General features: G+C 37.8%; 1 protein-coding gene across 2 annotated transcripts in view; it reads left to right on the top strand.

Annotated features, from left to right (window-relative positions):
* The window catches only part of LOC118733046, a 66,004-nt gene extending 54,309 nt beyond the window's left edge, over positions 1-11,695 (top strand). For both annotated transcript variants that reach the window (XM_036462221.1, XM_036462220.1), the window contains exons 2-8: positions 383-495; positions 3,008-3,156; positions 3,245-3,485; positions 3,567-3,843; positions 3,900-3,999; positions 4,075-4,249; positions 9,808-11,695. In XM_036462221.1, coding sequence (XP_036318114.1) covers positions 383-495; positions 3,008-3,156; positions 3,245-3,485; positions 3,567-3,843; positions 3,900-3,999; positions 4,075-4,249; positions 9,808-11,400 — 2,648 coding nt within the window. In that variant the 3' untranslated portion in view covers positions 11,401-11,695. The remainder of the gene's footprint in view (positions 1-382; positions 496-3,007; positions 3,157-3,244; positions 3,486-3,566; positions 3,844-3,899; positions 4,000-4,074; positions 4,250-9,807) is intronic.
* The last annotated feature ends 2,682 nt before the right edge of the window (positions 11,696-14,377 follow it).

Raw genomic sequence — 14,377 nt, 5'->3', positions numbered from 1 at the left:
GGGGACTGCGAGGCAATAATTGACGGTGGAGTGTGGCTGTATGTAGTGTGAAAAATAACGAGCATGGATGGGCGTGGCATCACGGGTGATACGGGCAGCTGGTGGGATTTTTGCGCATTTGCAATTCCCTTCCACGGCTGTGGTATTTATTACCTGCCAGTACGCGATGCACCAAATAAATTAAGCTCATAAATTTGGAATTTGTTTTTGTTGTATTTGTTTTGATAAAACAGTTCGCTGTTTTTCGCCTCATTGCTTTTTGCTTCTTACTGTTTAGTTAATTCACAAACGAGTATATTTTTATCTACTTTTAAGAATACACTACATGACAATTCATATTAATTTTTTATTATTTTTTCCTTTTTGCTCTTTATCTTTGCAGATTTACAACTTGCCGCGGAGCTGGGCAAGACGTTGCTCGAGCGCAACAAAGAGCTGGAGACGTTGGTCAAGGAGCTGAAGGGCACAATCGATGAGCAACAACAGGAAATTGTGGTAAGTTGGTGTATGCATTTGCTGTTATGTTTTTTTTTTTTTTTTTTTTGTTTGTATTTAACTCAACGATCTACTGCGTTGGCACAAACAGCATGTCGCATTATGGCGCAGTGGCCACAGGCGTTCAGCAATCAAAAAGCATTGGCCACCAACCGGGCCGCTACACTCAAATCCTTTCCTGTTCGCGCACAACTGCCTGTTTGCTGGACAGTGCTGCCGCTTTGGTGCGTCGTTGACTTGTGCTACCAACCAATTGCGGGTTGTTCATACAAATGGTCAGGAGTGTGCACAAGTGCTTTTTATCTTTGGAAGTTTGTATGTATGTGTGTACGCCATATCGTTGAACCAATTATTGGCTTGTATGTATTTACTTACAATTATTTTGCTGTTGTTGTTGTTGGAGCATGATGTTAAAGACAACATGCATAAATAAATACATATTTACATACAGTATGCATTTGAGTGCTTGAAAGCAGCAGCGGGCTCCTGTGTTTTGTTGCTGCATTATGGCCGCTGGTAACAGCAAATTCTATGCATGCGCCAGTTAGCCGCCAGTCCACAGTTGCAAATTGCACTTGGTCAACCGCATTCCAGTGCTAGTTATCAGGACTAGTAATTTCCTAGCTTTTCTTGTGGGATTTTTTATTTGTTTGTTTGTTTGTTTATAAGTTTGTGCCATTGTGGCCAATTATGCGGTATATGGCACTGCTTTTTTTTTAATATTTAGTTGGGAAAAGGCGTTAGTTGGAAATTTTATCTATGCCATTCGTTTTGATAATAAAAAAATGTATTATTGGGAATTAAAAACTGCAATACATAATTATGTTTTAATTTTCCATGGCATGCGAGCCTTAAAGATAAAGGAAATACTATAAAAATAAATAAATATGTTTTCATTTTAATGTGTTTTTCTTTGCAATTTTTTTTTAGTTTAGAAAACTCGTTAACATTCATTACAAGCCCTATTCTACCCTATTTATTTAAGACGTCTTCATAGGCTAATCTGAATTTTGACCCTTGTGCGCCACGCCTTAAAAAATTTATCTGTGATACCTTCAACTATAATAGCATCGACGTCGGGGTTGAGGCTTAGGAAATCTAATGTTAAAATTTGCTTCCGGCATTTAAGGACCACCCTAATGTAGATATGTATTAAATGAGTTTACTTTTTAAAGGTGGGCCTAAAACCATTTGCTATTCGGCAGCGTCATACCTCTTGGCCTCGAAGTTTTAAGTTTATTACTTCCACACCATTCCACTTTGGTAATTGAAAAAAAACAAAGTACTAATAATGCATTGTCTTAAAAATGCACACACTATTTAGAACATAAATAAAATCGATTTGCCAGTTAAAGTCTTCGGAATTTAATTAAATCACATTTGGGTCGGAAGCCGTCAGACTTCAGTGCTTAACTGGATCGCACGCCTAGAAGCAGTGTCGCATTGCATAGGAAATTGAAGACTCCAAAATTGCAGCTTTGCGGTTTGACGGCTGAGCCTACAGACAAAAATATAAAAATACATAGACGTAAATGCATTCGTATAAATGCAAGTATTTATATACATAGGTACATATGTATGTACAGTTGTAAGTGTCGCGCTGCTCTAAATACGCCGCGTGAGAGGGTTTCGCTTCATTAAGTCGCCTTGGCACAGTTCCAGAAGCGTCAGCGGCCCAAATATTGCAAGCAACAGACGTTGCAGCTGCTGAGGCGTTCTTCCAGCAGTCTATTGCAGTGCCGATAGCAGCAAATGTTGCAACTCAATCAGGCGTAACTGCTTTCCAGCATTTCGTCGGTGGATTTGTGTGGTTATTTTGCCACAGTTGACGCGAAAGATGCTGGAGGTGCTGCCGTTGGGGTTTGCTGCTTTTTTTAACAGTTACACTAAATTTCACCAGACACGAAACTTTTTCGATTTCTTGTCAATATATATTTACCGCTTGTTTGTGCTTGCATTTGTGTGTATATACCTGGTAGAGGTTTGCCAGCGGCACTCGTGTGGAAAGAAAAGTCTTTGCTCAACAAATTCACAAAATATTTCCACTTAACAATTGAGTGTACATAGTTTTCGTTTCTTGCTTTGGCCAATGTAAGTGCTGGTTTTGTTGTTGTTGTTACCCGCCACATTTGGATTACAAATGTACAAATGTTTTTATTTGTTTTAATTATTTGCTTTAGCTCTTACATATCGAATGCCAAAAGCAAATCAAAGAAAAAGTGCAACTGACCCATTTAACGCACGAACGCCTGTGGCATGCCGCAGCTGCCGGGCCGCGAAGCAGCACGTCAAGTGCGCGTGAACACGCTTTGAAGGCGCGGCTGCTGCTGCTGCAGGGGTTCGTGGTGGCGACTTCCGCACTCTCGCGCCAAATTGCGCAGCGCCGAGGTGCAAAAATAGCCAACCGCATTCCCGAATCGCGCCTCTTAAATCAATTAAATTTAAATTTTCGGAATCGATTTGTAATTGTTGCTATTTTTGTTGTTTTTGTTCTTTTGTTTTAAACACGCAGTACTTGAAGAAACACACAAACGCACTGCGCGAGGTCAACGATACGCGCCTGAAGGTGTACGAGCAACTGGACATTGGCATACAGGATTTGGAGCGCGCCAACCAGCGGCTGACCGCCGAGAACACATCCGACAAGAAGCATATAAAGACGTAAGTTGGCAGTCAATTATCGTTAGATAGTAGCGCCGGCATTTACTTGCGCAAAAATTTTTCTTTTAATCTTTCATATTTTCCACAGACTTGTGCAAAACATCGAAACGCTTGAGGCGCGTCAAGATGAGCTCAACAAGCAGTTGGAAGAGCTGCGGCAAGTGCTCTCCATGGAGCGGCGAAAAAACGAGCGCCTCAGCAGTGCCAATGAGAAACGCAATGCCGCGGGTGCGGCCAACGAGCTGAACAGAAGCAATGGAGCGCGGAATGGTGTCGCAGCCGAAGAGGCAAATGCAACAAGCAATGGTGATGGCAGCAGTGGGGAAGTGGTAAGCTGTTTTTTTTTTTCAAATTTGCATGTGCCGTTGCTTATATGTACTTACTTATAATGTGGGTGAACCGTTTTGTAGCTGGGTTTCGAAGCCAACACCACTGCGCCTGAGAGCTGCAGTTTTGCTTTCGCCTCCGCAGCGTCGCTGGACAGTAAAGTCAACTCGACCAGCATCGGCACCAGCCACAGCCACAGCCACAGCCAAAACAATTCGTTGGCTCTGAGCGATTTGGTGTGCGGCGCTGAGGACAGCGAGGAGATTATTAAGCTCGTCACCGATTTGGAGATGACGAAGAAGGCTTTCGTGGCCGAGCAGCAGCGTTGCACTGAGTTGGAGGAGCAACTGATGGCCATAAGTAATTAAAACTTTTTTTTCTAAATTATTTTCGTTCATTTTACGCGCCCTTTGCAGTACAAGAGAATCAGACGTTGCAGAGCCGCTTGGCGAACAACAGTCCAAATGAGGAAATGCGCTCCATGCAGGAGGAGCTGTCCATATTGGATGAAGTGCGGTTAGTGCGCGACTACACATTTTGTTTATATTTTTTGTGTATTAAATTATTTGCTTTCTCGACTTCATTTTACAGGCAAGGTAAAATGTGCAGCCGTTGCTTGCGCGTGGTTGAGGAGCGCGGCACCATCGGCGACGAGCAGTCATCGTTGGCCCCCACGGAAGAGTACCACGAGGATGAGGAGCAAAGTTTGCTCGATAATGCCAGCGAATGCTCACAGGCCGCCTATCGTCCGGGTGTATCGATTAAGGTGAGAAATTGTTTCTATTTCAAGAATCTACTCTTTGACATAATGCGCGGCTTATGACACTTGCATTGATGCATTTGATGGTGGTGAGGCTGAGGTTGATGCTGCGCAAGCGCTGTGCAAAATTGTGTCGCATTAATAGTTTTGTTAGCTACAACACAAAAAACAAAAAAAACTGTTTTCAAATTCAAATGTTTAAACAATAAACGCACAACTTTCACTAATTCACATACACACACACAATCATTTACCAACATACAAAGTGCCCTAAATTGCCCTCAACCCTTTGCCAACTACTTAAATACATCAAGTGCAATTTTCATATTTTTATTTTTTTTTTTGTCACCAAACCGCGACAACATCAACGCCGCTTTTCATAGCTGTGTTTTTTCTGTGCTTCCTAGAAAAATAGCGGAACAAGAAGGCAAAATTATTAAAATAAAAAAAACAAACTTTCTTGATTTTTTTTTTTTTAATTAATTTAATTGGAATTTTTCGATAATACTCTAAGTGTAACACTTTCTTGCCAAATTTGTTAAGAGCAAATTATTTTTTAACTTATACACACACGGACAGGCAGTCCACTCTTATTTTTCTGAAAACTGTGCTATTTATCAACCTGAGATGCTACTAATGGTATTATTTTTATATACATACATAACTTAGTTTTACATGATTGCATACATATGTTTTTAGTTTGTAGTCGATTCATTCATTGTCATCAAATGCAAAACATTTACAATTTTTATATGAATAAAATGATATTTAGTTTGAAATAAGCAATCGATTCATCACTCTCTTCTATTCATTGTTTGCATAATTTCGTATAATCTTACATTCATACCGATGCATGTAATTAAAAACTTAATATGGCGCTCTAAATACCCTGTAATGCTACGTTCACACTTTTATGATTACATCCGCATTAAATTTGAATTTTTTGATTCATTAAAAATAATAATTTATAGTAATTCTAAGAAAAAAAATGGTTTAATAACTTTTAGATGTAAGAAAATCCTTGGCTTCACTCTAAAGCTCAAATATGAATTTTTAATCTTTTTACGGTTTAGGGGTTATTTAAAAATATTTTAATGTTATTTTTTCCAATTTTTGATAGAAGTTTTTTTTTTTTTAATTTAGGAAAAGAATGTTTTAATCTAATATATTTGTTTACGAGGGTCACTAAAATAGTCTATAGAATGTTCAAAACCAATGTAAGTTGAGTCGATCTGACCTTTGCGTTGTAAAATTTGACAGTTTTAAACATTAACATGCTCAGAACGTTTTAAAGTACGAGTGATCTTTGTGTTGCTTACAGTTACTTCAAAGTCTCAAGTAGAAGAAAAACTGAATATGTAAAAAAAAAAAACGTTTTCGTGCGATGATAGTTTATAACATTCGAAATAGATTAACACAGCAACAGTGCATCGTTTATCTTTTTTTGAATTTTTGGTGATGAAACACGTGCAAGGGCCAGTGTTCTGCATTCGGCGTGGTCGTTTTTCGCTCGCTGACAAACATCGCAGGACGATAATGGAAGATCGTCGTGTTATGTAGTATAGTGAGATTGGAGAAGCCCTAAGAATTTACACTCCACATCATGTGGCAATTGCCCAAAAAATGTTCCTCCACTCATCTTTCAAAATAAGAAAAAAAAAATAAAAAATTTGTTCGCAGAACAAGCACTTCTAAACAAATGTTTGGGTTTGGACGAATGGAGGAAAAACAAAGAAAAACGACGAATGGTCTTTGGTCAAGCAAATTCGAGTCCTCATACTCCTCGTCCAAGAAATGATTTTTTAAGCACTCAAAATATGGAATCGAAAGATAATCTGCCGTAAAGTCCTTATTTGGTAGCTAATGTAATGTATTTTTGTTCCGTACGTCAACGACAAACTTCGCGGCTTTGATTTTTATCACCAGAGGAAGCTGTTAAAGCATTCGAAAACCATATTTTTGGGGTACCGACTTCAGTGTGAGAAAAATGCTTTACCAATAGGTTTGAGCATATGCAAAAGTTTATAAATCATGCTGAAGAATATTTTGAAAACCAATAAGACCATTTTGAACGAGACATTTATTTTTTATTTTTTTAGTGACCCATGTATTTCAAGAACTTAACAATTTAAAAAAAAAAAATAAACAAGTTTTTAACATAAGAAAGATTTTTTTTTTATATATAAATAAAAGCTTTAAAATTTATTTAAATGGAAAAAATTACACTAAAATATTAAGTTCATAAAAGTTAAAGCTTCTCTTATTAGCCGTTTCACACGCCGCGGTAAGGTAAGGTAAAGTATATGTATGTGTTCTTATTAACCCTGCTGTAAGGTCGTTACCTTTGTAACTTTTGAGTGCGGAGGCAATGCTTTGTTCAAAAGTTTTTACAACAAAAAATTACGCGGCAACCAGTTGCCATTTCAGCCACTGGCAACGCAACTGAAGTTCGGTTGCCATCGGTACTTGCCCCATTAATCGCAAGTGGGTCTTAAATTAAATAATTTCCAATTTTGTGTGAACGTAGCATTAATCATTTAGTTACTTACTCTTTGTTTTCCTTTCTGGTACCGAATTTGTGTTTTACTGTTTTGCTCTGTGTTTTTCAAAACATGTATCTATATTTATTTAAGTGTGTATATGTATGTGTATGTACATGTGTGTTGTGCTAATTTTTCATATTTTAATTGTTTAATCCCCTGATTTTGTGTGAGTTTGCGCAGGCTTTATTTGCACAAACCCTTTTTACATACATACTTCATCTAATGTACTACTGGGCGGCATTAATTTAACTACATATTTGTTTATTTTTTCGAACCATTTTTTTTTTTTTTTTGTTAACATGTGTGTGCGTATGTTTCACCAACACTTTTACACCATAAGAAAATGAAACACTGTTATTTTTTTTTTTAATATTTCTATTTCTGTGTTTTCGGCTGTTTTTTGTTGTTTTTCTATTTTGGTTTTTTTGTTTTCTTTGATTTCTAATTCAAGGCTGACAAAACGACGGTTTGTCCGATTTGCAGCTCAAATGCCAACAAAATGTACCTGCAAGATCAGTTGTCAAACTCATTAGATACAATATTTCTGAAACATTGGCAGAAGACTATGAGAAAATTCAATATTTTATGTTGGATTGCGAAATGTCTGCAATGGCCCGCCTTATTCATTTGCCGTCTGATTAGTTCCATACCAGATGATGAAGACTTCGCATTGACATTTTGAAATGCGGAGCATCAAGCAGCTACGTACAATACACATAAAAAAAATAAAAAATAAAAAATCAGAATGAAGGCAAACATTACAAAACAACTACATACCTACTTTACAGACAAACTTACATACTAGCATATGTGTATACGAAATCATGCGACGAATTTAAGAAATGAAATCGACTTCCTGTACATACATACATACCAATTAGGGTGGTCCTTAACAATATCAACATTTAAATTTTGCATTGGACACGCCTGCATTTTTTTCTACCTACAAAATAAAGATATGCAAGGCAATTAAAAATTTTTAAACAACTTTTCTGAGGTCGCTAGGATGGTTTAAAAAAATTTTCAATTTTGTAAAAATCGAAAAAATTATAAACTTGCTGATTTATAGCTGTCCAAATTAAAAATTTGTAAATTTTCTTGGATGTCTTTATTTTGTACGTAGAGAAAAATAAAGGAGTACTCTACGATATTGATATTTTTAAGGACCACCCTTATACATATACATATATACTCTTGATATATGTAACTAAAATATAGAATTTAAAATTGTAATTAAGCCAATTTAATTTAAGTTTGTTAAAAGTTACCGCTTGGCGGTTAGTCTAAGTGAATACTGTTAATAATTGCCGATGTTTCCTAACTTTTCGTATTAACTAAAATAATTTACTAAATATTTAATCATAGTAATGTTCAAGCCGATTTGAAAAACTATTCCTTTTTGCAAGAAAACTGTACAAGTACTTACACAATTTACTTATTTACATACAAACATTCCATTTATGAGAATGTGCGCATGTGCCCAGCAAACAATCGGTGAAAAAAAAAAAACACTTACTGGAACCACCACGAAAAATTCAATAGTGCCAAGAGTCGTTTCTTGTAGTGTAGCGCCCGCCATAGTTTTAGTTGTAAATTGTAAGAAAATTACTGAAAATTAAACAGAAATATCAATCCCATGTTTAATTGGCCCATTGCATACATACATACATACATGCATATGTACAAGTACACATGTAATTTATAATGAGAAATTAAATTATGTATCTACATACATATGTATTTATTTTTGTTGCTATTAGTTAAGTAAGAAGACAGCGAGAACGCAAGACCACACATGTCTACTTTCCACCGTTGAACTAATACCTTACCACCTTCATTACATTGTCCTTAAAAAAATAGTACATAGAAAATGGGGCCGTTATTAACAGCCGCTAATGTCTACCGAATGCTGTTAAGTCTGGGTAGGTTCATTTGTCAGCTTCTGCTGAGTGATGCTGCGATTGCAATTCTTGCCAAAGTCCTCGCAAATTTATGCCACACATTTACACAGCTAAAAGGCTGCTAAGCCTCGGCGAGTTCCTAAAAACACTTCAAACATTTCTAACTGTTCATATTACAAGAGTTCCATATAAAGCTAATCCTACTATGAAAAAGGCGACATTAACATTGATAATTGCATGAAAAAATAACAACCATATTTGGGTCAAACATTTAATTTGGGTTAATACATATAAACACATACACATACATACATACACTTTTAACCCTTATTCAGTTTTACTTCTTTAAGCGTCCCTTTCTCAATTAGGTTTTAAAATTTATTTACCCTTTAAACACAAATCTGGTTCTACTAAAAAAATATATTTGAAGGGCAGCTAAATTTTAAAATCTAGTTGAGAAAACGGCCCTAAGCCTTTAACTCTCCACACAGTACGGGTCTTGTGTTCTGAATTTCTGTTCTTTTTTTGAAATAAGTATTGAAACGTTTGTTATAAATAAAACATGTAAAATTTATTTTTAATTTAACTATTGGAACGGTTTTGTGATAATTTTATTAAAAAAAAACATTTTAAATTCATAATTTATATTTTTTTATTTCTACGTCGTGAAGTTTTCGAGAGAAATCGCTAACTAAAACGCAGAACTATTTTCTAGCCGTTTGGCCCCTTAAGTGTACCTAAATAAATTTTATAAAATTTTAAAATTTTTTGGGGTAACTCATTTATCGCTTTTTTGTTTATTCTTACTTGTGCATGCAGCTCCTAAATAATCTGTTCTTCCAAGTATCTGTTATTATTTGTTAATTTGTATTGTTTGTTGTTGCTATTGTTGAGACTGTGATTCTGCATATGCAACCGTGCTATTATTTACTCAAATTTTACTCCTACCCGCATACGTATTTCCTCATAAACGCTTTCCACTTTTCCTTAACTTTTCTTCACGAAAATAAAAAAATGCTTGTTTAGTACCAAAAAAAAAATTTTCAAAGTTACTTACCTGTAATGCCAAGGCTGCCTATTAACTATATCACAACCCCGTTTGTCCAACACCGTTTTTCAGGTCTCTTCTCGCATTAACGACACTTTGGATTTGAACATTCCTGGCAGTCCCAATCCGTATCGCGAGCTTGTGGAGAAATACGAAGCTCTCCTCGAGGTGCAATGCTCCGCTATTGCACGCAAAAATAACACTACAGGTGGCGTTGGCATTGGCTCGGGTGGCGGCAGTGGCAGTGGTGGTGATGGCATGTCATTGGCCGACGAGTTTCAGTCATCCGGCGAGTTTAGTCAGTCACAAAAGTCTTCTCATACGCCATCGTACGTTGCGGATGAGGCTGTAGCCGATGACAGCGGTGGCGCTGTGGGCGGTTACAGCTCCAATGGCAGTGTGCCAAATGGCGACGATTCAGGTGCGCAAATCTGCGCTAACGAAAGCACTGGCAAAGCAACTATGAACAGCACAAAGGACATGCGTGGTCGCACACCCACTGAGTACTCAGAGGCGGAGACTTCATCTTCTGGCTATGCCGACGAAACGAGCAACAAGTGCACGCAGACAGAGAATCGGCCTGGGTCATTCTTGTGCACCATCGGCGATGGCGAGGTGTGCAAGTTCAGCATTTATGATGACGCCAGTCCCATTGAATCGCATTTCCGCAATCGACCGGAGTATAAGGAACTATTCAAAGAGATATTTGCTGTTTTGAAGAAGGCGGCCACTAATAAGGAAGAGGGTGAGAAATTGCCTTTGCTCGACGACTCGGAGCCCGTAGCAGTTAGCGCTAGCAACGTCGCCAAGGTGCCGCCAGTGACGCCTGCCAATGAAGAGCTGCCAATCGATTTCGCTGACGATGCACAGAGCGTCATTTCGTCTGCGGTTTCCGAACAATCGTTCGCCATGTCCGAGTGCATAACAAAGTTGGAGCGTAAGACCGCCAAGAAGCACATCATCGAGAAGAATCAAGAGAATCAGCCACCCATGCATGTGGGCACCTCCATCACCACACTGGTTGTTGGCGCCAACTCGCCAATTGTCGAAAATGGCCGCGTTCTGACACCACTTAAGCGTGAGCCGCTCGAATACCTGTCAGTTGGCGTGGGTATAAAGAAGAAGAACCGTCGCAAGAACCGCAACTTTAGCGGTGATCGCTCCGAGTCGCCAGCCACGCTGCCATCGCCGCCGCGCTTTTTCGTCGCCAGTGGCAAGAAACGACGCGATGTGCGCCCCTATGTGCAATCGCCACTGGCGAGCACCGGCGCCGAACAGCCACGCTCCTCACGCGCACGCTACGAATGGAACGGCAGCTCGATGGTCATTTACAATCGGAGCTTGAATTCGCCTGCCGCCGCCGCCGCCGCCGCCACTCAGTCCACGCTGCGGGCTCGTGAATTGGATTTAAGTAATCTAGAATATCGGCCAAGCTTTCTGTCCATGGAACTCAATCAATTGAAGAATCTGGAGATGTCGTATGCTGAGGTGCTGCGCAGCGCGGACAGCTGCAAGCACGCGCACTGCCAGTCGACGTCACACCATCACCACCACCATCATAACCAACATCAACAGCAACAGCAACAGCAACAACAGCAGCAGCAGCATCAGTCGCAACAAAAGCAACACAAACAACAAAAACAACACCGAAATCGCAAAAATTAAGTCGATAGAGAGAGAGAGCGACCGAAAACAATGAAGGAGGAGTGGTCCTTTTCAATAGCGAAAAGCCCTTTCCCAATGTTAAATCGAGTTTTTGTTTTCGCTGAATATCCGCAATTGGATCTACATACATATATAACCTAACTACAAACAGACATTAGAACATACATAAATATGTATAAGCGTACTAGCCCGTATTAGTATTTGTGAAGAAGTTTGAGAATCTAAACGTTTTGCCCCACCCAACTAGCTAGGAAAGGACGAGAGAGGAATAGTAGACAAAAAAAAAAAAAAAAAACAAAACAAAAAGAAGTAAAAGCTCCAAATGAAGCTAGACCCTACATATGTATACACAAAATACTGAAACCTACATATTTACACATAAACACACACTAATGTAATACAATAAAAAAATTTGCAAATCCTAAATATTAACATTCATGCATACATACATACATGACCTATAACTGTAATTATTGTTTCCTAACAAATGTATTTTGCGTAAAGTGTCACGCACGTCACAAATGATAAAGCATTGAAATACGGAAAATACAGAATGCGTCTCTTAGCAAGTCCACGTACATAATTACTTAAGTATGCCTACAAAATTTGGCTAAACATAGAGTCAAGCGAGACGCGAGGACGGATGGACGGACAGTTGTAGTGTGCGGTGGTCGTGGTTTACGCATCCAACGCACAAGCCGCCATTTTCTATATTTAATTAATTTAGTTACCTTTTGTAAATAGTACGCTTTTAAAATAAAATTAATTTTTACGGTTGAAAATTAAAAACAGAAAAAAAACACTTGTTTTTTTTTCACCCAACAAATTGTGTTTCGCCATCCAACGATTTTGGGGCTTTTATTTAATTTTAGATTTGAGATTTTTTAAATAACTACCGTCTAAATAAAAGCATTTTTTTTATGTATTTAAAAGACTAGACGTCTTAGATGCAAATATAATTCCATTAAAGTTTTTGCTTGATATTTTTTTTTTGATTATATTCCAGATAATATTTTCTATTCATTAAATAAATTAGAAACTCTGTCTTAGTGTTTGAAACAAGTAAATTCGGTCACAAATAATTAAGATAAGTCGGTCCGGTTGAACTGAATAATGAGTACATAGTAAGAAATATTATACAAAATAACAATAATAAATAAATAAAAAACGTCAGTCGACGTAAAAGAAGAAGTATCAAATTAAGAAAAGGTCTTTGATTTGAATTGTTGCAGAGTGTGGTAAGTATGTAAATAAGATGTAATGTGGAACGATTTTCCGTCATCTCTTGTCAAATTTGGTTTGAAGACAAACCGGTTTTGGCGTTGTGCCATCTTTGGTGTCGTTTTTCGTTCCCCAGAACGATTTGTGGAAAATTATCAAAAACACAACGCATCTTTTGTTTAAAATGGTTTTCAACCAGGTAAGTGAAAACGACGGCAGGCCACGAAGTGTGCCATACAACGAATTGTGTAAGCGGGATACGGAACTGGAAGGCTATTTACAGGAACTTGTTAGAGTGTAGCAAGAGCTTTCAAAATTTTTACTGCAATAAGTCAGAGCAGAAAGATACAAATGCATATGAAACTTTTTGAGGGAGGAATGAATGATGTGACCCAAGATCATCAGTGAGCGACTGATGCAATAGCTGATCAATGTTGGCATATATGTAGGTATATTTCCAAAACACCCGTAAACCACTTGAGCTATTACAAATTTCTAAAAATCACCGTCATCGCGGGCTAAGGCATTAATTTGGTTCAAAAACACTCCTCAATCAATCGATTCATTCCAGGTTTGATCCAAATGATTAAATGATTTCAGGGCAAATTATTAAGAGTGGTGAGTCATATGTCCGGCAGTTGTCCTTAGACCAGCTTTGCAAGCAAAAATTTTCGAGGGGTTCGCAATATTACGGAACGTAATAGACGAATAGTACTCTCTCAAAAAATGAAAATTTTCCCTTTGTCAGAAAACTCAAAATAGCGTTGTTGAGCTTATGCTAATCATATAGTGAAGCTGGTGTTTTGCAAAAAAAATACAACAAAATTTTATAAATTCAAAAATGAAAATTTTTGAGTTAATACACTTTTGATGAACGTGAGCGAAGTGTATTCAGCCTAAACGTATGTTTTAGTTTGTAAGCAAAAAGCTCATGGCAAGAGAGCTTATATAATGGATGGCAGGGTTGCCACGAGAAATAAAAGGAAAGCAGAAGAGAAATGGGGTGTTTGACTTCTTTATTTCTATGTTCTTTGTAGTTTTGGACTCTGTGACACTGGGCTGAGCTCTAAGGGTAAGTATAAGAGTATGTATACATTTCATTTACACCAAAGTCGGATAGAAATCGGATTTAATAGAAAATTTCGTACTGAAATACATTTTTTTTTTATGAAACACATAATACGTATAAGGCATAATTAAAAATTTTGTGCTCAAATTTAAAGTTTGATTTATGGCGCTTAAAATGTGAGAAGCAAAAGGTTAAGTCGCTAGATCCACTAAATTGGCAAAACGTCAAGCTATATTTAGTTCTTCGAAAGTGTAGTAACTGAAAATCCGAATATCAATGTTAAAAAAATCGGCGCAGAAATAGGAGTAGATGTACTCCGATCGGAGCATAATTCGGACGCTGCCACTCTACCTGCCAGTGATGCTGATTCGTTCGCTGCATATTGTCATGAATAATAACTTGTCAATGGATACGCTAAGCTTCAACCAACACCCATTTATATATGTATTTATATACATAAATATTTATGAAGAAGTACCTCTAATGAAGAGTTGCATTCACCCTCAACCGGTGTGTCACAAATGCTGATGATAAATTCCGTGTGGTTGATGGCTCGTTGTGGGTACAGAGTGAGTGCGTTCGTCATAACACGACTTCCATTGAGCTGCTGGCAGCCATGACCATGGACAGTAAAAATAAGTAAATATCAGAGAGATGGAAATTTTTTGCATTGTATTCAACTTGCGC

The sequence above is a fragment of the Rhagoletis pomonella genome, unplaced genomic scaffold (assembly GCF_013731165.1).
Source record: "Rhagoletis pomonella isolate Grant_MI unplaced genomic scaffold, Rhpom_1.0 Rhpom_scaffold_00002, whole genome shotgun sequence".
Classification (NCBI taxonomy): Eukaryota; Metazoa; Arthropoda; class Insecta; order Diptera; family Tephritidae; genus Rhagoletis; species Rhagoletis pomonella.
Note: the sequence above shows the minus strand (reverse complement) of the source record. Positions and strands in the feature narration are given on the sequence as shown.